This window comes from Scardinius erythrophthalmus, assembly GCF_964197995.2.
Source record: "Scardinius erythrophthalmus genome assembly, chromosome: 16".
Classification (NCBI taxonomy): Eukaryota; Metazoa; Chordata; class Actinopteri; order Cypriniformes; family Leuciscidae; genus Scardinius; species Scardinius erythrophthalmus.
In genome coordinates this window covers 20,142,516-20,165,831 of record NC_138236.1, presented here as the reverse complement: position 1 = coordinate 20,165,831, position 23,316 = coordinate 20,142,516, and the positions used below count along the sequence as shown (strand labels likewise).

General features: G+C 39.1%; 2 protein-coding genes across 3 annotated transcripts; both read right to left on the bottom strand.

Annotated features, from left to right (window-relative positions):
• Positions 1 to 16: 16 nt before the first annotated feature.
• Positions 17 to 12,761, bottom strand: LOC308704419 (uncharacterized protein). The gene is made up of 9 exons (XM_081388674.1): positions 12,591 to 12,761; positions 7,570 to 7,622; positions 5,668 to 5,688; positions 5,281 to 5,553; positions 4,029 to 4,319; positions 2,864 to 3,151; positions 2,573 to 2,751; positions 1,756 to 1,857; positions 17 to 1,608 (listed from the first exon to the last, which is right to left on the bottom strand). The coding sequence occupies exons 2-9, from the start codon at positions 7,613 to 7,615 to the stop codon at positions 676 to 678; spliced, it is 2,133 nt and encodes a 710-aa protein (XP_081244800.1). The 5' UTR covers positions 7,616 to 7,622; positions 12,591 to 12,761; the 3' UTR covers positions 17 to 675.
• Positions 12,591 to 22,655, bottom strand: mdc1 (mediator of DNA damage checkpoint 1). 2 transcript variants are annotated; one of them, XM_081388672.1, is made up of 10 exons: positions 22,580 to 22,655; positions 21,999 to 22,149; positions 21,273 to 21,860; positions 21,095 to 21,179; positions 18,551 to 19,770; positions 14,783 to 18,048; positions 14,516 to 14,698; positions 13,789 to 13,914; positions 13,583 to 13,693; positions 12,591 to 13,493 (listed from the first exon to the last, which is right to left on the bottom strand). In XM_081388672.1, exons 2-10 carry the CDS (start codon positions 22,135 to 22,137, stop codon positions 13,284 to 13,286), a joined length of 5,928 nt encoding a protein of 1,975 aa, XP_081244798.1. In that variant the 5' UTR covers positions 22,138 to 22,149; positions 22,580 to 22,655; the 3' UTR covers positions 12,591 to 13,283. The 2 variants fall into 2 exon arrangements, with proteins under 2 accessions (XP_081244798.1, XP_081244799.1); XM_081388673.1 differs by having other exon boundaries at positions 22,585 to 22,592.
• Positions 22,656 to 23,316: the final 661 nt, after the last annotated feature.

Here is a 23,316-nt window from a genome sequence, read left to right as displayed (position 1 = left end):
TTTTTTTTTTTTTTTTGGCTTTGCACTTCACTTCAATAGTTTCCTCGTTCATCCCCTTTGTCAAAAGGACATGTTGACTTGCATGCATCGAAGTGACATGATTTTTCAATCTTTCCAGTCCTCAGACAGCAGATGGTTGGCTCACCACTTTCTCAGTATCAATCCTGCAATTTAGATTCTCCGACTTGTCAAAATGGAGCAGAAATGATCTTGTAAAGAATGAAAATGATTAATGTCCCATGCCCTTCTGTGCCTTTCTCCAAATTCAACCACAGTTATCTTGGATTACGGAACTGATGATAGAGTTTATTTTCTCAATAGCTTCATGCAGTGATGTATTATTTCTGTGATGGAAGATTTGTCTTTGTACACTTTCGTGGAATATCCCAGATAGTCTCCATCATTTTGTATTAAATCAGCCAATGGTGTAAGGTCTGAAGTGCTTCATCTCTGTATTCGAACCCTTTTATGGGGTGATTAAATATTAGTAAACTGAGTGGATTTACAGTGGATCTTTCCATTGATGCTTGTTAATCGTATTAAAAGTGAGACTCAAAAGACTGAGGAACCCACCCCCTTAGGAAGTCTTTTAGTTTTTCTTTGTTAAGTCAAGTGTCTAGATTGTCTGTGGTGGTTAATATAGGAGGAGGCAGGAACTAGGCTACGGTTTTTATCTCAGTTGGTGGCAGCTCCATCAGTGCTTGAAGGTGGTGCACTGTCATTGGGAGAAGCCGAGTCTAGGCCTCCACTGGAGATGATCTCAGGAGTTTTGACTGAGCTTTTCCCAGTATCAGGGGTTTTGGGAGGGGTAGTGCCCTTCACATCCAGGCCAGGAGATAAAGGTGCACTTGGCTCCTTGGATTCGGGAGTACCATTTGTAGTTGGTTTCGAGTCGAGAATCGGTGAGACTGGTGGTTTAGGCTCAGGGATTGGAGAAACCGGTTTAGGATCCGGAGTCTTGGGATCAGGTGTGGGGCTTACGGCGGGTTTCTGTTCAGGGGTGCCAACTTTAGCTGGTGTGAGTTCAGGAGTAGGTGAAACTGCTGGTTTGGCATCTGGAGAAATGGCTGGTTTCGCATCAGGAGTTGGCATTAATGCTTTTGGAGATTCAGGGGTTGGACTTGGAATTGGTTTAACATCAGTTGATTTGGCCTCAGGTGATTGACTTGTTGGTTTCAGGTCAGGTGTCACGGGTTGCTTGGGTTCTGGCAATGGGCTTAAGGTCAGTTTTGTTTCAGGTGGTGGTGGTGAGATGGTCACTTTTGGTTCAGGTGTAGCAGCAGGTTTGGGTTCAGGTGATGGCGTTACTGGTGGTTTGGGTTCAGGCGAAGGTGGTGGAGGAGCCGTTGACTTGACCACAGGTGCTGGTTTTAGATCGGAAGTTGGTGCTGGTTTTGGAGGTGAGGGGGCAGTCTTTGGCTCTGGAATTTGGTTGGGAATGGCTTTGATGTCAGGGGCAGCAGATACATCGGAATCTGCAATGGCTATTGTTGGGGCATCAGTGTCACTGTCAAGTGGGAGCCCAGTGGTATTAAAGCCCACTCCAGAGTCACTGGTCTCCATGTTCCTCTCTTGTAGGCTTGGCTCTTTAGTAGACACCTCCAAACCCTGAGGAACATACTCAGAACTTAGCATTCTTAAAGCATTTCAAAAACATTAAACATAATTCAGCATTTTATACTGAGCAAATGCTAAGGGTTTAGATATAAAGATAGATCAAATGAGTAAAATGTCTTTCAGCTTCCTGGTGCTCACCTTAATGCTGACCTCTGTGCTCTGTGATTTCTCAGTGATGTCTTCTTTCTGTGACAGGGCCGGGGCTTCCTCATTCTGACGGGTACAGGCTTCTTTCACAACCTGCAGAAATATGAGCAAAGGGCTTATAATATTCTCCATTATATAAACACAGAAAGACAAACACTTTTTCTTATTCCTTTCATGTTGTAGAAGACATGAAATGAGAATGTAAAACATAAAGCAAATGTTTGTACTTTACATATCTATAATTTATTTATTTTCAAAGTTTAGGTGTGTCCTTTTTATGGCACTTGCAAATGGAATTGCAAAATTTTAAATCATTTCAATCTTCCTGTTTCTCATTGGTTGGTCAAACAGAGAGCTCCACCCTCCAAATTACGTCAATGGTTGATCTAATGCTCTGTTGAGCTGGTCAGGATTCTGTTTTGATAGTGTCACAGAGCCACAGTTAGACCTTTTGGGGAAATCAACATATGAATTGATTATTCAGCTAAATAAAAAATAATAAAATGTATTTTAACTTTTGTTCCCTACAATATTTAAATATCCCTAGAAACATCTGTGAAATTTTCGCTTTGCTTTGACCCTTTTCACTTTTCAAAAGTGTTGGGTACAAATACATAAAACTTAAATAAGACTCATTTGTTTGGAAATGCCACTTGGTTTGATATTTTGTATCTAATGCAATGACATTAATATATCTGTAAGTGTGAGTCCACATATGGTTTAGGGCCATTGTGTAGTTTATGTTTTTTTTTTTTGTTTTTTTTTTTTTGTCCTTGGTGCTTATATAGGTGATAAGATAGGTAGATACCTTTCTGAAGGTCTCTCCCTCCACTTTCCCTGCATTCTGGGCTTTCTCCTCAATGGCTCTGGCCTTTGCTGCACGTCTGCGTATCTTCACCAAACATGACACCAAGCACACCAAAAGCAGCAACACCAATAATGCTACCAAAGCGATGATGGCAATGTAGAGTTTAGGAAGCGTGTATGCTGAGAGAGGAAGAGATACACCATTAGGTGCAAAGCATGAAAATTAAATTAACTGTCCAGAATTTTCCAAAAGCATCATTTAATTTCCCTCTGTCATCTTGCATCTCCTCACCTGCTATCTCCAGGTGGACATCAGACACCAGGAATCCCTGAAGGTCAGTCACACTGAAAACTCCGGCATCACTGGCCTTAACATCTGTCAGAACACACATGGAATCCTCCAAAGAGAGGCGACCTTCGAGATCCAGGTTAGGAGGCAGGTTGAGCTCTCCACTCTCCATAATCAAATAATTATGGTTATCAGACTTAGGGGTGTACACCAGGCGAACTAAGGTGCTATCTAAGTGCAGGTTTATTTTCAGAGTGCCACCGTATGAAAGGGTTTCGAATATCTGATGTGCTGGAAGAAAGAAAAAACGAAGGACAGAAAGAAAGAAAGCTGTTATTGAAGCCAAGGTGTTCAGCTATTTTCTAAGATGATGTCATGAGAGTGAAGAAAGAAGAAAAAGAATCGGTAGGGAGGAGAAAGCATAAATTTTTTAGGGAATAAATGCTGCAGACAGAGAATGGCAGACTCCATTCCATCCGTCTTTGTACTTCCCCTAATATCCTTTCTTTGAACCCGAAGAGTTCTCCCCACTCTTAAAAATAAAGGTTATTTATTGGCATCAATGGTTCCATGAAGAATAGTGGAAAAAGTGGTTCTTCTATAGCATCACTGCAAAAGAAAAAACCTTTTGGAAGCTTTATTTTTAGCACTGTATATTTCATAAAAACAACCTCCAGTCTTATATTTCACACCTCAGTTTTTATGCCTCTCAGGATACTTGATTCTGATTGGTCAGTTGCAGTTTTTGAATAATGACCACTAAATGTTTTATTGGACTATTGTTCGCGGGAAACAATCTTCTGGACTAGTTTCAAATATCTCATATCACTCTGCGGCCTCTTTGTTTCCTCATAATCAAATAATTTCACCACAAATCAATATTTCCATTTATTTATAGCCATGTACTGTGCGGTAAAATGTACAGCTATTCGGTTATTAGAACAAAATAAATCCCTTCAGGATGATACAAGACACTTACGCTTTACATTGTGGTCCTATTCACCTTCTCAGTGTTTATTTTAGGGACTGGCAGACCTTATTATCCTATTTCATTTCCCCTTCAAAATGTTTCCCATAGCTACTCATATATTATTAATATGTTACTTAAATGTTATTTAAAAAATATTGTTGTGTCATGAACCCCTGAAAATGTGCTTCCTGCTCTCACCTTTAACATTCAGGCAGATCTTCTTCTCGACTTTCCCATTGGGATCGCTGAAGGTGTAACTACCTTCATCAGCCCCTGTAACGGCAAGCAGAGTGAACTTTTGAGGAGTGATCTTGATGCGCTCCTGGTAGTTCTCCTTGGGTGTTCCATTCAACAGTTCCACAGCCGGTAGTGAAGTCTGATTGGCCTCCACTGAGCTGTGTCGAAAGCCCACACGCACCGTGTCTGAGATATCACTGAGTGAAACGTGAAAATCGGAACCATAATAAACAATGTCCTCATTAAAGCAATCTGGAAAAGTAAGAGAGAGAGAAAAAAGAAAAGGAATCCATGAGATTTTGACATTTTCTAAGAAGAATAGAATTGCAGGTCAAAAATATGTTGTATGTATAAACTATTATCGAACATAACATTGAACATGAAAAACTGCTAGTTCAAAACAGATCAAATGTCTGTTCCCTTTAAAGTCTATATTATTATGTCCTGTCCCATATCAGAAGTAGACAGTTAGACGTTCTCAACTGTATCCAACAAAATCATACATTATTTTGATATTGCCTATTGAATTGGCATTCAAATCATTGTAGTAAAACACATTTTAATTATAAAATTTGCAAATCCACAGTTTGTGCAACAGCCTGTTAATAATGTATACCCTAAATATCCTTTATAATAAAACAAAACAAAATGTACTGTAACCTTTTGCATCTTTTCTACAGCATGGTGAGAAGACAAGTAATTTCATTTTACTTTCTCAATTCCTGTTGACTGCATGTGTCAAGTTGAACCTTCAATACTGTAACCAATGTTATAGTAAGAAACAATTATACAATAAGAAACAAGTGCAAATTTGGTGAAACAAGCAAACTATATAGCATCTACTGGGTGACCGCTTAATTTAGACTTAACTCAGCAGTATTTGCAGAATGATTTTTTGCAGAACATTTTTGTTTATTTAATGTTTATTAATGGAAAGTGTCAGCCAGCACCACTAATAATGGGAGAAATAGATAGAGAAAGAAGGATCTTTAGGTAGAGAAGAACGGAAGGCAACCAGTGTGCCTTGACAGAGCTACAATTACTGCAGGAGGTCATTAATCCTCCCTCACTGTTCACCACATGACTTCCTATAATAATGGAAGTCACTCAGAGCTATTCTAATGTGAATGTGTGCATCCAATTTAGTGTGCAAGCTGTTGTTCAAAGTGAGCAAACCATTTTTTGGTATTTTGACACGAATATGATGCAGTACCTCTAACATAGAGTATGATGCGTGTAACATCCTCTGAGGTTTGGTCAGATGTGATGGTGTAGACTCCTTCATCACTTTCTCCAACATTTTCCAAGATCAGGTGGGTCAAAGCAGTGTTGAGTTTGGCACGAAGATCAACCACTTCACCAGATCTCATCAGCGGCTTCTCACGTCCTGGAGCGAGCGAAGGCTTGAACGACACGTCAGCTTTACCTGAAGGCATGGGGATGTGGAAGTCTTCCCTAAAAAACAGAGCCTGGGACACTTCTTTGCCTACAAGAAACACAAAAAGAGAGAGAGAGTGTGCTTTTATTGTGCTACACTTTTTTTTCTTCTTTTTAATAAATCAATTGAATAATAAAAAGTGACTTGTTGTATTTGCATTACCTTTTAGAGTTGCAGAGAATGCTAAAAATCCAAAAAGAAAAGCACCAGTGTTTAGATTAACACATTCATTAGCAGCATAATGTGACAAATCATACAGAACCTGAAAATGTATTTTCAATTTTTGCAATATTCAATTTAATTACATCTTTTGGATTTGCATGTCAAATGAAAGAATTAAACATTGATTAAACATCTGTTCAGGCCATATAGCATGTCATATTGTCTAACATTTTTAATTTATTAATATGACAATTCATATGGAAAGACATTTTTTTTAGGTTTATTAGGAATATTTGAAAGAAAATATTTAAAATATTTTTTCTTTTTCTTTTTTGGACAAATGCCATTTAGTTAAAGTGCACATCTGACCATTTCAAAGCACAATAACTAATTTAATACTTCAAGTTTTCTTTTTTTGGATTGACATCCAATAGTCATTCTGTGTTAAATCAACAAAATTACAGAAGCTTCTCCAGCTAATTTTTTTTATTTTGTTAATATTTTTTTCTGAAGAGAGACGAACACAAGTAGTGATGAAAGCCAAAAATATTAAATAAATAAACTATATTGTTGAAAATTGTCAAAATGAAGTTGAAAAATGGGGGAAAAAATGACTTTAGGAAGATGGCAGCTTCATTATTTTAAGAGAGCTATGTTGTATGAAATTGTTTTGATAGAAGGAAAAGAGATACATTTCTAGTTTCAACATTATTATTTTTCAGACATTCTCAAAATCAGCTGTTTAACCACATTTGGTTTTTGACCATTAAAAATGGTTAAACTTCAACAGTTTGAACATGGAGCTGCATTGAGATCCCCATATCAATGGGATTGAACCATAAAGTTTATTAAGAATGAGATTCTAGAAGGATATTGAGATATATTGAATACTTCTTGAGTTGCAGGCATGCAGACTTTGGGAAAATTATATTTTTAGCACTCAGACAGGTATGTTCTATGTAATTGTGTTGTTGATTGAAAAAAATTAGTTTCAACATTATTTGTTCTTCAGATATTCCTCTTTAAAAGAAAAAAGTATCAGCTATGCAAAGTGACCCACATTTAGTTTTTGACTACTGAAAATATGTCGGCTACAATTTACCAATTAATTCATGAAGACACACTGAAATCCCCATTTCTCTGGAAATGAACCCCATTGGGCCTTAAAAATGAAGATACTAAAAGAAAAGTGTGTTAACTACCAGAATCTAAAAGCATTTTAAGATAATTAATTTAAATTAGAATAATTTTTGAGTTACAGGCATACAAACTAAGAAAAAAACACATACAAAGAAAAAAAAACAAGCTTTTTCCCATTTTTGAAATGTCACAGTTGGCATATAATGCAACAAATATTCAACAGATTTTACTAATAGACCAACCAATCTCTGTGTAAAAATAAAATGATGCTGCCATCCTTCTAAAGTCATTTTTACCCCCCCGGTAAATTGACTTAAAATCTCAGGTGAAAATGCTCATTTTGACACCCCTTTTAGCACTACTTCTGTTTGTCTTTCTTCAGAAAAAAAGTATTTGAGCCAAAGACACGGAATGACTCAATACATAATTTAGTATGTATGAAAACGGCCCACTTTGTTAAGGAAAATATGCTAAATACATCCATTATAGATGGCACATTTAATATTACTTGTCACGTGGTCAGATATTCATTATAACTAAAATCTATGTATGTACAGTACACAGTCCTTCCAAGCTGGTACATTCAGAACTCCACTGCCATTTGTGAGAACATTACAGCTCTTATAGAAGATGCACTGTGAATCAGAACTGTAATTAAAGAACTACAATAGCTATTAGCATGTCAGAGCCACTGTCCTTAACATTTATAATAATGATACAGAAGATCAACCAATCAAAAGATTCACAAGGACTCTTTCTTACCCGAGTAGAACAGCACGCTTACGACGAGCAGTCTCAGATTCAGCATATTGGCTCTGAAAACATTCACACATGAAAATACATTTGCATTCAAAGAGGATTTCAATTCTAAACACTGACATTGTAATCGTATAAGTTTCATGGCACATTGCTCAATTGCTCTCAAATTCCTGCTATGGAAAAGGACAACAATGATCAAAAAGGCAGTGATGGCAAATGGACACAGGTCGATTGAGTGCTTTGATGTGGACTTGGAAATATAGGGTGTGACTATAAAGCAAATCCGTTTATGTTAATGTTAGGCACACATCTATGTTTTTCAGCTTTTACGGGAGACGTGTGAGCTCTGATCGTCAGGCCAAGGATCTAAAAGGGCTGTGTTGAGAAATGAGCCTCTTAAAAGAGCTAGGCTATTTGGACATGTCAGTAATTGTGGGTTTATTGGCTTGACTTGTGGATTGCTTATGACGACTGACATTGATCTGGTATCTCAGAGGGGATTTATAATGAATAGTAAGAACAGTTTATTGAGATTCCATGATTCATCACCAATAAATTACATTAGTCATTTCGTGAGAAATGATGCTTTTAGATACAGTGCTGTCTGTGAGTTTGTATCTTTATAAATGCATATGGAATGAGAAACATGACATCATTTGGGTGGATCATTATCTCCATAATCAAGACAGGATTGTAATGACTGAAGACATTAATACGGTGTACATTTTAGGACATCGTCAGACCTCAGTCATACAATGACAAGGCGTCATGCCTCAGACTAAAAGGCTTCAGTCACAGGACAAAACGGCATCGTGCCTCAGACTGAAAGGCTTCAGGTCTCAGAAAAAACTATGTCAGGTGTCAGGTCTGGTGCAATTAGACATCGGACAAAACGGACTCAGATTAAAAGTTATCAGACAAAAAGACATCAGCCGAAAAGTTATCAGACAAAAAAACATCAGACGAAACGGACTCAGATTAAAAGTTATCAGACAAAAAGGCATCAGCCGAAACAGACTCAGAATAAAAGTTATCAGACAAAAAGACATCAGCCGAAAAGTTAAAAAGACATCAGCCGAAAAGTTATCAGACAAAAAAACATCAGACGAAACGGACTCAGATTAATAGTTATAAGACAAAAAGACATCAGCCGAAAAGTTATCAGACAAAAAGACATCAGACTAAACGGACTCAGGTGGAATGTGACGTGTCGCGCTGCCCCGCCCCATATGACGTCATGCGGCTCATAACAAGCAAACTGGTGTGGAACGGTAGATGACGGCAGATGGAGGTAAGTCGCTCCTGATATAATTTTAACGATTTTAATTAAATGCTAAACTAATTCAGTTGTACACACAGGAGAACATGCATTTCATGAGTATTGTGTGTACGTTTAAAAGTTTGTAATATTGTAATTAGCTAACGTTAGCTTGTACGTTGGCAAACTGTAGTAACAAGTTAAAGTTATCGTTAAAATTAAATCAGGAGCGACTTACCTCCATCTGCCATCATCTACCGTTCCAAACCAGTTTGCTTGTTATGAACCGCGTGACGTCATATGGGGCGGGGCAGCGCGACACGTCACATTCCACCTGAGTCCGTTTAGTCTGATGTCTTTTTGTCTGATAACTTTTCGGCTGATGTCTTTTTGTCTGATAACTTTTATTCTGAGTCTGTTTCGGCTGATGCCTTTTTGTCTGATAACTTTTATTCTGAGTCCGTTTCGGCTGATGTCTTTTTGTCTGATAACTTTTCGGCTGATGTCTTTTTGTCTGATAACTTTTAATCTGAGTCCGTTTCGTCTGATGTCTTTTTGTCTGATAACTTTTCGGCTGATGTCTTTTTGTCTGATAACTTTTAATCTGAGTCCGTTTTGTCCGATGTCTAATTGCACCAGACCTGACACCTGACGTAGTTTTTCCTGAGACTTGAAGCCTTTCAGTCTGAGGCACGATGCCGTTTTGTCCTGTGACTGAAGCCTTTTAGTCTGAGGCATGACGCCTTGTCATTGTATGACTGAGGTCTGACGATGTCCTAAAATGTACACCGTACATTAAAAATGTGAGAGGAAATGAGACTGAATCTATCGGTTAGCCTGATTTGTTCTACAAAAATCTCTCTTTCCACGTTACATCCCAAAGAAATTCCATGATTTTTACACAACTTTTCTAGTCTGCATTTTCTTTGCTGACTTTAGGCGATTTAAATGTGGTGTTAAACAGAAGAGTAGGCACTCATTGGAAGAAGAAAGCATAAGTAAAATATAATACAAAAATATATATAATATAATACAAAAATATAATGATCGATGAGGTGTTTAAACTCAGCATATATATATATATATATATGTATATGTATATATATTTACATTTACATTTAGTCATTTAGCAGACGCTTTTATCCAAAGCGACTTACAAGTTAGGACTAAATTAAGCGAGTCATCATGAAGAGGCAAAAACAACAACAACGCAAGAAGTGCTCAAGATACGAAGTTCAGGCATTATTCAGAGTAGCATAAGCCTGATAAGTGATGTTTCAAAGGGAAAGCAATTTTTTTTTTTTAAGAGGTTAAGTGCTCATGGAAGAGATGGGTTTTCAGCTGTCTTTTGAATGTTGTCAGGGATTCTGCATTCCGGATGAGGGTGGGGAGTGCGTTCCACCAGCACGGAACTGTGAATGAGAATGTTCTGGAAAGTGATTTTGTGGCTTTCTGTGATGGAACCACGAGGCGTCGCTCGTTGACTGATCGTAGGCGTCTGGTAGGGATGTAGACTCGTAGGAGTAAGTGAAAGTAGGTATACTTTCACTCACTCCCACTCAAGTATATATATATATATATATATATATATATATATATATATATATATATATATATATATATATATATATATATATATATATACATACATATATATATATACATACATATATATATATATACATACATATATATATACATACATATATATATACATACATATACATATATATATATATATATATATATATATATATATATATATATATATATATATATATATAGTCTTAGGTGTTTTTATTTTATTTACATGGAATGGAATATTTCCATTGCAATTATTTATTATTTTTGAGTAAAAGATCATTTGAAAAAAATAATAAGTTAAAGATAATGAATTTATGTAATTATTTCCATGACATTTACAGGACGGATATCAAAATTTGAACATTAACTGATATTTCCAGATTTACTAATGACTGTGGAAACCCATATTTTGAAGCACAAACTGTACTTTATACTTAACATAATACTTAATTGTAATTGTATTAATTAATTGTAAAGGTGGCATCATATAGGTTTTATGATCAGTAATGTGGAAATATCAGGACAAACACAATCATTAACGTTCTGAAATAAGCCGGCACTTCACACATAATGACAGCAAGATTCCTAAGAAAACCTTTGCCAGGCCAGACATTAGACAGCAAGGCAAGCATCCAGAACAGCAGATGCATTTAGGCCATTCAGTGATTTCATAACAGACTTCTGCTCAGACGCTCAAATATTGCATGAATGTTTTATTGTCATTTAGTTGCAAAAATGGTAAAACAGCAAATAAGTATATTATTTTTCTGTCTCTGGACAGTGCTGATGTCTAAATGCGTCGGCGCTTTTTTAGTTTCAAATGGACAAAGTGCCATCTGGTCCACTTACATCCTTTCCCTCCCTCCCTCTCAGTATGACACCTCTTACAGCAACCTCACAGTTCCTCTCATGTAAGACAGCATACATAAAACATGGGCAACATAGAGGCAGAAATGCAGACCGGGTGCTCGTATACAACATAAGATGCAGTTCTCCTGAGTGCAATGCAACAATGAACCTCAAATCAACCTGCAGCAGATAGCCTATATGAACTGCAATATCATAAATTGGTTAATTATGCAAGAAGCAGGCTGTGTAAACCAGGGAAATAAAAAAAATGATAAATAGGGGCTCAGGGAAATCAAGCTCAACCTTTGGAAAGGTGCTGTATGACTATTTCATATGTGGTTATTGATGTTGGAAGCAGGTCATCTCCTTAGAGACCAGGGCTGGGAATCTGGAAATTACTTCCAGATCATTTCATTCAGACTCATTTTCTATACTATGACTTGGATCATAATATATTTTAAAGCCTACTATTCAAAAGGCGATAATGTAGTTAGAAGGGTCTGATGTATGACATAAAAGGGGATGAGATCATGGCTGTGTCTTACAACCTAGTGAGCTGTCTACCTAGGCACCATTTTGGGGCATCAATATGGTTAAAAATATGGCGTATAGATAAGCATCTGAATAGGATTTGAGACACAGAGCAGCGGGGGCGGCGAAAGCTTGACTTACCGCATCTCCCCTCTATTTCAGACGAAACCTTCAAATGATCTTATCACCTCCCAATCATAAAACTATTTGCCAGTCAAACAAATTTTCTCTCGGTCACACGATGAGAAAGATCGCCCACACATGTTCGGGTTATTACGGTGCACAGACGACGAAATGAAATACGCCGCATTCAACCGGCAAAATTAGACTTAAATAAGAATTATACAAAGGCTATAAAATCTAGAATATTAATGTTATTATAAAACTGACATTTTTCGAGCTCATCGCGACAAATAAGTCTAATTATCAAATTGGCTTTTCTCATTTTAATTTTCCAGCAATTTCATCACAAAGCATATTTTAGTGGAAACATTTGATATAATACAGGATGCTTAACCTGCACGCGCGAGCTGACGGGGCATTTAATGTGATGCTATGCAGAACCGACCGCAAATCTCTTCAACAAGCCTAAATGCTCTTCTAAACCTCTAAATATGAATCCTGCGCCTTATTGTATTCGCGTTCCAACAGCAAACATCAACTTTATCCAATCGGAAAAGTACCAGACGAAGCAGAAACTGCAGAATTTAACCCTTCAATTCCTGCAACCCAAAGCCAGCTGCCCGTTTATGACATCCCTGCCGCAAAATTGATATTCTCCCTTACCGTGTTCACAGCTCACCTTCAATATGCTCCTCGAATGATAGAGTGTAAAAGGGGGAATTTCCGTTATTCGTCCCTTTCTGCTTCCTTTCCACCTCGAAAATCACTTAAGGACTAAGTTGCACCTCAGGAATCCGTCCGGTCTCTCGCCGCGTCTCGAGTGCGCTCGGTGAAGCCCGGCTCTTCAACCCCTTATGGGCGTGTCAACGGATCCGAACACACTCAGACAACCTTTGCAGAACCGACGTGAAGGTCTTTAAGGTGTTCTTCAGATCGATCCATCTCTGAGACCAACGCCCCTATGAATAAGAATGTGCACTAGACCATTTTGCCGTTTTTATATCTGCATTTTCTATTGATCAACAGCTTTTTAAACACTAAAGGGCAAAAATCCACAATGTCTCTGTATTTTGGCTCTGAAAGTGTTTATTGAAATATTACATTAAAAAATTAGAGAAGCTCATTCTCCCTTCACTAACAAACTCATCATTCATTGACACTCTCTCCATCTCTCACATTCACAGGAATCGGTGGGTGTGTGGGTACAAGCCTAGCAGCATCTCATCTAATTCATTTCGGTCTTCAGAAAACAGGGATGTTATGTGTCACATTTTCATCTTGCGCAATCTGAACTTAAACGTCTGTGCATAAATCAGATTCTGTCTTCTGCACAAATGTGTTACAAGGAAAGTCCTTTTCTATGTCATTGTCACTACTTCCTACGGCCCCTGGCAGCAGCTTTGGGGGCTGCAGGCTGATTGGATGTGTTGAGAGAGGAAGTGAGAGAATGGGCCTGCAGGTCAACTCTCTGCTGCAGAATGCCAGTCAATAGGAACTCTGTGCTGACCACGGGCAATGACATACTCACTGCCTTCTGACAAAGCCCCCTGTCCTGTTCACATGACACCACCACAGTGTGCTCCTGAATAGAGAGGGAGAAACCACAATAAAATATGGGAATAAGTAATATGTGCATTAAAATAAGAGAATATATGCACTGGTTCTGGGTACCTTCTGAGCAGAAGGCATTTTAGGGAGGAAACGTGCACCGCAGCAGGTGATGATTTCTTTCATTTGAGATGGTTCTGGCATCACAGATGGGGTTACGTGAATCTCATAACCCTATAAAAGCAACATTAGAGGAGAGAATATGTGTGATGGAAATAGTGTACTTTGGGTTTGATACACAAAGGCGGAAGAGGTTGTGAGGGACTAACCTTTAAAAGAGGTTGACTTTGAGCGGTTTGCAATGTCTTCTGTAGGCTGAAACTAAACTTCTTCTCTTGCTCGACGTCTTTCAATATGTATTCATCAGTAGAAAGGAAATGGCCAACTTTTCCACACTGGGGGAGAAAAAGAGGATGTTGTCACACTAAAATTCTAATTAAAGTTCAAAATAAAGTCTGTATTATGTACTTGTTAGACTTATTTAATTATACAGCTAGAAACCCTTAAACAGATTATATATATATATATATAATCAATACCATAAAAAAACATTCTTGACCAGGAAATTACACAGTAACATTTTTTTAAGTTCAGGAAAATTATTTAAATGTTAATTATTGTATACATGATTTTTCTTGATTTTACAAAACTGGTAATAATATTTCATAATATTACGTTTTTTACTGCATTTTTGATTGAATAAATGCAGCATTGGTGAACATAAGAGACTCACCGGTAGCAGAGTATGTGTGTTGAATGTATAGGGTTATTAAAGCATTACTAACATAGATCGTCTACGGCACTGTTGTACACTTTTTTTGTTGTATAATGTCATCCAAAACAGAACCATTTTCAATGTGTGAGAACATCTCACAATGCATTTAAAAACATACATCAACATGTGCATTTTATGGGAGAAAGGTCAGATAAGGATTGTGGTTTTTAGGTTTGGCTTGGTTTGAATCAGGAACATTTCTGTAATAATCACTCCCTCACCTTCTTAAGCCAATCAGGATTCACGATCGGCACCCCTCTGGCAACAGCGCACAAAAACTTGACAGTGCGTCTTGCTTTATCAGTCACCAGGTGAGTCATATCGTTCACCCCTCTCGCCAGACTTCCACCCAATCGAGAGACCACTCTTTCTCCATCTTCATCCGTCAGCCCAGTGAATAACACCTAAAAGAGAAGAGGACAGATTGGTGTCATCCACACAGTGAAAAAACTTGCTAGTTAATGTCTGTATCCGAGGGTGTGTGTGACCTTGTACGCCTGACTGGAAACAGAGCGCCTTGGAGTCTTGGGTGTGGGTGACGGAGCCTCTTCTGTGGATGTGCTAGTGTTGGCTGCTCTCTTGCGACCTCTGCTGTTGCTTTGGGGTACAGCACTGTCATTTACCATCTCTGCTTGTTCAAGCTCATTGCTCATTCCGACATTTACATTCTCCACACCAGAATGCCTGCCTCCTCTCCCCCTGCCTTTCCCAGAAGTTTTAGTTTGGAAAACTTCCTGCAGCTCTTGTAGCTTCACACTCTTCCTGCCTCTGCCTCTTCCTCTCGTCCCTTGGTTTGACGTTATGACACTATTAGCAGATCTCTCAGAACTTCTAGAACTGGAGCGGGAGCGGGAACGTGTTGTTGAATTGGAGTCCTGCTCTTTGTCTTCGACTCCAATAGCTAGTCCTCTCTGGCTAGACTGTCTAGCACTGATTGGTTGCTCATTAGTTGTCTGTTTCCCTCGGCCCCGGCCCCGTCCCCTGCCCCGCCCTCGGCCTCTCTGGATGGATGGCTCCTGTTGTGAAGATACAGACTGTTCCGAGTTCATAGATGAGCTTGAACAACGCCGTGATCGTCTGGCAGAAGGAACAAGAGGAGTTTCCAATTCTGTTTTGTCCTCCTCCAATCGTTCATTCTTTTTTGCTTCCTGACGGTTCCCATCCTCCGTTTCTTTTTGTTCTCTTGCTCTCATCTGAAGCTCCTCATTTTCTTGTTTCTCCTTTTCTAATTGTTCTCTCTCTGCCGCTAATCTTTCTTTCTCTTTTTGTTCCTTCTCCATTTGAATTCTTTCCTCTTCTTTTTGTCTTTGTTCTTCTCGTTCTCTACTCTCTCTCTCCAACCTTTCCTTCTCTTCCCTTTCTAAACGATCCTTTTCCTCTTTTTCCCTCTGTATTCTCTCATTTTCTTTTCTTATTTTTTCCTCTTCCCTTTTCAGTCGTTCTTTTTCATCTAATTCCTGCTGCTCTCTTTCCAGTTTTTGCCTCATTTCGGTTTCAGCCCTCTCCCTCTCTTCTTGTTCCTTTCTCTCACGCTCCAGTCTCTCCTTTTCTTCCCTCTCTTCCCTCTCTCGCTCCTCTTGTTCTTGGAGCTCTTTCTCCATCCTCTCTTTCTCTGCTTGGGCATTCCTCTCCTCCAATCTTTCCTCTTCTTCCTTTTCACTACACTTATGTTTTATACCTGTTCTTCTGGTTCCTCTCCTTGTAGTTTTTTCCTCTTCACTCTCTCCCTCTTCCTCAGACAATGCTTTCCCCCTCTTTCTTTTCCCTTCCTGCCCTTTTCTGGTTTTACCTTGGACTTTACCAGATGAAGGTGTCTCACTCTCCACCTCTGTCTTGTTTTTCCTATGTCTTCTGCTACTTCTGCCACTAGGTTCTTCTTGAGTGTTTTCCTCACATATGGGCTGTGTTTCAACAACCATGAGATCAGAGTTTGGTTCAACAGACTGTGCTGGTTCACCTTCATCTTCTTTTTTTCCTCTGCGAGATCTTTTGGATCTGATGATACTCAGATTTTCATCCCTTCCAGTTCCATCCTCACAAACAGGCTGTGTTTCTGTGATAGTGGAAAGGGAACTGACGGCATCTTCAGCAGGTTGTGGAACGCTATCCTCTTTTATCTGTCTTCCCCTGCGGGATCTCCTGGATTTGATTCCACTGCTCAGATCTTCATCTCTTTCAATCACTTCTTCAGGAACTGGTTGGGTTTCTGTGATAGTGTGATGAACAGCAACCTCAGAAGTTTGTGGAACCTCATTGTCTTTCTTTGGTTTTCCTCTGCGTGATCTTCTGCTTGACGTTTTACTGCTGAGGTGTTTCTCCTGTTCTTCATCTTCTTCATGCATAGGCTGTGTTTCAGCTATCATGAAATGGGAGCTGGAGGGTTTTGGGAGTTCTGTGGAGTTGTGTTCATCTATCTGGCCTGTGCTAACTGCCTTAGTCAGATCTTCACATGGTGCTTCTTCTTCACACATAGGTTGAGTTTCAACGATAGTGACACAGGATTTCAAGCCTGTTTCAGCAAGCTCTGGCGATCTGATTTCATCTGTTTGTTGTCCTGTACTTGGTGTACCGTTGTTGATCCCACTCTTCAGATCTTCATCCGATGCTTGTTTCTCCTCACACATCAGTTGCGTTTCTGTGATAGTGTGATGCACAACATTCTCAGCAGGTTGTGAGGCTTCCTTTTCTTTTTTTGGTCTACCCCTACGTGATCTTCGGCTAGGCATCAAGCTGCTGAGCACATTCTCCTGCTCTTCATCATCTTTACCAACATGTTGTGTTTCAGGGATTTCAAGACTGGAAGTAGAGGCTTTTTCAGTTTGTTGTATGGGTTCGCCTTTGTCAGTTTGTCTTCTACTGAGCTTGTTTATATCATCCTCTGGTCCTTGGTCTTCCTCAAACATTGGTTGCGTTGCAGCGATGGTGATATGGGACCTGGTAGGTTTTTCTGTATGAATACTGCTGATCACATTGTCCTGATCTGCTGCTTCTTCATCATCATCACCCATTGGTTGCGTTGCAGCGATGGTGATTTGGGACCTGGTAGGTTTTTCTGTATGAATACTGCTGATCACATTGTCCTGATCTGCTGCTTCTTCATCATCATCACCGATTGGTTGCGTTTCAGCTATGGTGACATGGGAGCAGGACTTGTTTTCATCAAGATATGCAGAATCACATTTCTCAGGCTGTTGTCTTGTACTTGGTTTCTGAAAGCTGTCCCCACTCAGATCAACATCTGTTGCTTCTTCTTCCTCACACATGGGCTGAGTTTCAGCAATGATAAGATAGGAGCTGGAGTGTTTACTTTTGTGCACTTTTCCTCCACCATGGATTTTCCTGCCTTGTTTCATGTTCTCCTCCTCTTCACCCTCTTGTGTTTCATTGATGGTGTCTGCCTCTATGAGCTGGGTGGGCTCACTCTGATTAAACTCTTTGTCTTCTCCCTCCCAGATGAGTTGTGTTTGAGCTGAGAAGAGAGAAAAGGGCTGTGTCTGCTCTTCTCGTCTTGGGGTGCTGGCGATGATTATAGTGTCTGCTGTGGAAAGGTGAGAGTAATTAGGTGTCTCTTCATCCTCCTCCACATTTGCTACAGGAATTAACTGAGTTTCAGCAGTGGAGAGGTTGGAGTAGAGTTGGGTATGGCTCAGTGGCTCCTCCTGTTCTTCCTCTCTGTCTGTCTCTGTGCCATATGCCTGCGTAGCCTCAAGATCAAGCTGCTTTGGCTTGAACCCAGCACTGGCCCTAGCAGCTCCTGGATTTAACATTAAAGACAATGTATGGGTTCAGTATAAGTTAAGCTCAACTGAATGCATTTGTGGCATAATACTAATTAGCACAAAAAAATACATTTTGACTCATTCACAAAAAAAAAAAGAAGAAAAAAGCTAGGATATATTGAAGCACTTACAATGGAAGTGAATAAGGCCAATTTGTGGAGGATGAAAAAGTAGAAAATTGTTGAAATTGTAATGTAACTTTCATTCATTCTTCTGTTAAAACTTGTATTATGTTGCGTTGTGTTGTCATGATAAAGTTGTCAAACTGAACATAACTTTAGACAGAAAACGTTAAGCATTTTTTTCATACTAAAATCAACATGCATACTGTTCACATTGTGTGGCTATACTTTTGAAATGGAATATTTTAATGTTTACAGATTTTTTTTAAAAGCAATTTTAGACATTTACTGTTTTGTGAATTTGATAATAAAAAAAGAATGAGATTAATAGGCAGGAAGTGAACGGGATGGTTACCATATACTTGTGTGGGTGGTAGGTCCCAGTCTTCCAAGTGACCAAAAGCTTGGGTTGGTTCCTCAAGACAAGTCTTTGCTTGAGAATGATGGTCTTGTTTTTTATGGGTGCTCTCTTCTGACTGCATTGCTTTGCCACCCACATAAGCCTTCTTACTCTCTGCAAACTTCACAGCTTTGCCTGGTACAGGTTTAAAAGGATCCTCATCATCTGTTTCACTGTTTGACAGAAGATCTCCGGCCTTTATCTTCTCCTTGTCCTCATTCTCTTCATCTACATCTGTGTCACTGTCCATGTGGAGCTCTGTCCCTGGAGTTGATGTAGGTCTGACATCACTTCTCTCTCCAATGGGATGTGAAACCTCTGTCACCATGGAAACCTTCGTGGGATTTTCATCTTCAACATCAGTGTCACTGTCCAAGTTGAATTCTGTAGGTGGTGGTGCTGATGAAGTACTTTCTGCAACTGCTAAAACTTTTGCTTTCTTTTTGGAGACATTTTCAGTTATAGGAGCCTCATTCTCCTCAACATCAGTATCACTGTCCATATGAAGATCTGCTGAAGGTACTGATTTTACCTTTGGAGCTTCTTCAGTCAGAGCCTTTTGTTCAGTCTTGCTTTTCTCTTCCTCTTCTTCAACATCTGTATCACTGTCCATATGAAGTCCAACTGAGGATACAGATTTATCAAGAGTTGCTGCATTTTGAGCCTCTGGTTTAGCCTTATTTGCCTCTGGCTCCTCTTCCTCAACATCAGTATCACTGTCCATATGAAATTCAGCTGAAGGTACTGGTCCCACCTTTGGAGATTGTTCAATCTGAGCCTTTGGTTCAGTTTTGCTTTTCTCTTTCTCTTCTTCTTCAACATCAGTATCACTGTCCATTTGAAGTCCAACTGAAGATACAGATTTCTCTAGAGTTATTGCTTCCTGAGCCTCTGGTTCAGCCTTACTTGCCTCCGGCTCCTCTTCCTCAACATCAGTATCACTGTCCATATGAAATTCAGCTGAAGGTACTGGTTCCACCTTTGTAGCTAAATCAGGCTGGACCTCTGGTTCAGTCTTGCTTTTCTCCATGTCCGCTTCAAAATCAGTGTCACTGTCCAAGTTGAGAGCTAGCAGGCCAGGCTTAGATGAGTTTGAACCGGGTTTACCGGAGGTTTCCCTCAGTCTGAATCTGTCCATTGAGGCCGAAGATGGAGTGATGGAGCTCTCATCCTCACTGAGAAAATAAGACAGAAAATAGTGACGTTTATTTTAAGCACAAGAAAACTAAGAGTATTTGTAGAGCTGTACGATTAATCATTAAAAGATTGCGATCTCAATTCAAACACACACATGATCTCATTCCTAAATGACAACGATTCACCTGTGTCTAACCTTTAACGAAATCACACCGGAACATTCAAATCTATGTTTGTGCTAATCTATGAATCGTGCAGATTTATTTATTTCTACAATATATAGGGAAAATCCCATAGGTGTATTGCACAGTTTAAAACATTAAGGTGCAGTTCATTAGTGACATTTTGAGGACAATGTCCATTGTTAATAATTTAACAATGTATGAAGCACAGAAAGCACTTTCAAATGAAGCAGCTTTGTGGTTAATTTGAGTGACCAACCGATGCAAAATCTGTGAAAGGAAAATCTTTCACCCCCACACAAAATTTCCAATCACATGGATTCCTACTAATTACAGGATTTTGTCTGTGAAATTCAGAAGAACTGTTACTACATTGAAACTATATTATATTGAGAACCTGATCATCATAAAAGTTAAACTACATGAGAAGGCAAGTGACATTTACAATAAAATGGCAATTAATCTATAACAGAACCTCAAACGTGTCTGAACTCATTTACTGAATAGAAAGCGCTGTCTGTGTGTCTGTCACTGCATGAATTTGCATCAAGCCAGGCAGATTTGTTTTTTCCATTCACTCCATTGTTTTAGGTTGCTTCATACGTACCTATTTTGCAAAAGGCTGATTGGTCAAACAGGTTAATAGTAACCTAATAACAGCTATTAATAACACATATTTTGTTTCTTACAAAGATTGATGGGACTCATTGAAACTTTCAAGCTCATAAAAATGAAGTTAGAGTGAAATTAATCTATATGACTCTGGTATGAACTGGTATATTGTAAGTGTTCTGATGTGACACTTCAAGCCTTAATGTGCTTTCAAATCATATTTTTCAAACACATTTAATAACTACAACAAAGGGCAATACGAACCTCAATGGTTCTTGCACATTGCATGACATTTTAATTTGAGATGAAATAATGGCTTACATTTCTATTATACAACACAATTGCGTTGACTTAACTGAATTAAGAAAAGTAAGAAAGTAAGAATTTGTAAGAAAACAATGACAGAATTTTCACATATGGGTAAAATTTCTCTTTAAGTATATATCCGTTGCCCTGCTTTATGCAGTAGCACATCAACATTATATAACCAAGCTATTATGTCTATACTAGTTTGGGAAAAGTTAAAAGGGAACATAAAAAAAAAACATTCAAGAAACATTCAACCTACCTCTCTGGAATGACTTTTTTTGCAGGGGTCAGGAATGATGAATTTGTGGAACTACACAGATGAGAGGAGGACGCTGAGTCTGAAACTATAGCAAAAGAGAAAAAAGAAAGCATGAAAATAGTGTGCTACCATAGCTCAGTAATATTCAGTAATATTCTTTAGGTCTCACTTTACTTACCAAAATCTTTCCTCTCATCACTCTCTCCATCTGAACCAGAGTCTGAATCAGGTACTAGGGTGATCTCAGGATGTTTGTGAGCTGGCTGTGGTGAACACATTTTGGGTTCTTCATCCTCAGGGCTCCATAAAGGCACAGGAGGCAACACACTCCTCTCTTTCTCTTTCAACCCATTCTGCACGCCTTTCCTCAACTTTGACTCCGAGTCACTGCTTGATAGCGGCGAACTATCCTTTTCCTCCTTTTTGGAAAGTTCTTTCTCTGGGGTTTTGTGTGTATCTCTCTTTGAGATGTTCAGGCCAATGTACTGACATGGCACGTCAGCGATCACCACACTATCTCCCTCGGTCAAAGCATAACGTACCTGAGGCGTCAGCTTGAATCTGCCTTTTCTGGTACCATTCATACTGCCCATGTCCCATAAAAGTGCTTCCACAGCATCACCATTACCGGAGCGGCTGCTGCTGGAGCGGAAAACTGAGATGGAGATGACAGCATGCCGACCGGACACAGATCGGGCCGGAAGAAGAACAGAACAGGCAGCAGGATCACGGCCCAAGACATTCTCTCCGACGTAGAGAGGGAATTCTAAATGAATGTGTGAAGAGAGAAAAAAATAAATGAATGCCATAATTTCAATAATGTTCAGGAAATAATCATTTCAAAAATGTTCAGGAAATATTAGTTATACAATATCACATAAGGTAGTCAGGTTTATTTTCTCACCTGTCTCTGGTATGTGGTCATTTTTAAACACCTTCAGTGTAGCTAACTGTTCTCTTTCTGGTCTTCCTACTTTCTCCTCCTCTTTTTCTTCTTCTTCTTCTTCAGAGAAAGGATCCTCAATCTGCTGAGTGGCATCCATCTTCCTCTCTGGCTAAAGGATCAAGAGTGATGTTACAACAGAAATACGGTTGTTATGGATACCATTCACAATGTAAATAACGTTATTAAGCCCGAATGTATGCATAACACACATAAACAACATTGCTAATATCATCATTCTCCGTTTTATGATTAGTGATGATGTATATATGTGTGATAAAAGTTTACTTAACACATTTGGCATGATATTAGGACACTTATGACTTTTTCACTATTTCTTAATCGAATATGTTTTGCTTAGTGCAACAGTGGAAGCAGTTAATTGGCTAGAGAAATGAAAGCAATACTTCTCATGAAAATGTAATCAGAAATAATGCTTCCCATCATAATGCAAAGGTAAACATGCAAGACATGGCCATTGTTTACGTTTGTGCTGGTATATCGTGCGTGATCCACTGCATTTAATAAAAACGTGCACTTACCTTACCGTGCAGAACACTTGGAAACCATTTCCTGAAAACTAAGGACCGCCTTTTAAACGAAGACTACTGATTCGCTAGTCAAGCTGTCAGTCAGAGAGTAAGCCTACACTGATTGGGTGAAAATGTGTCACTGCGGCTTGATTGGTCAACTGAGAAATAGCAGTCATCTTTGTCCAAAGTTTTCCGCGCTCTCTGCAGATTGGGCGTGTTTGGTAGGGTGCTTCTCAATTCTCCTCGTTTCCTTTCCTCGAGGGAAGGCTGCAAGGGAAAAAAAGGATGAATCGAATGAAAACTTTTTTATACATTGGAATACTTGATCATGATCACTCGAGCGTCACTTCAAAGCGTCATCAACAGCGCTCAAAGGATCTGCCCTTATGTTGTTGAAGTTTGGTTATTTAAGAAATTCATAATAAATAATAATAAAGCAAGATACCCTGTTGAAATATGTGTGATGTGTGGTTTATATAAACTGCAGTGGTAAAGTATAAATTAAAATTATTGTGACCGATGTGAAGGGGGACGAGAATTGATACGTGCGTCACGTTTAGTCGATAAAAAACTTCCTCAAAGAATACTGTGCATCCTCGCTCATGACTTCTCTGCAAGCCTCTTATCTCCTCGTTCCTCTCCTCCTCGCTGTGCAATTAGAGAATTGAGATGTCCTTCAAGATGGCTGAGCTCGATCGGTTTCCGGGTCTTAGGATGGAGGACGGAGGAGAGAGGAGATGAGGAGG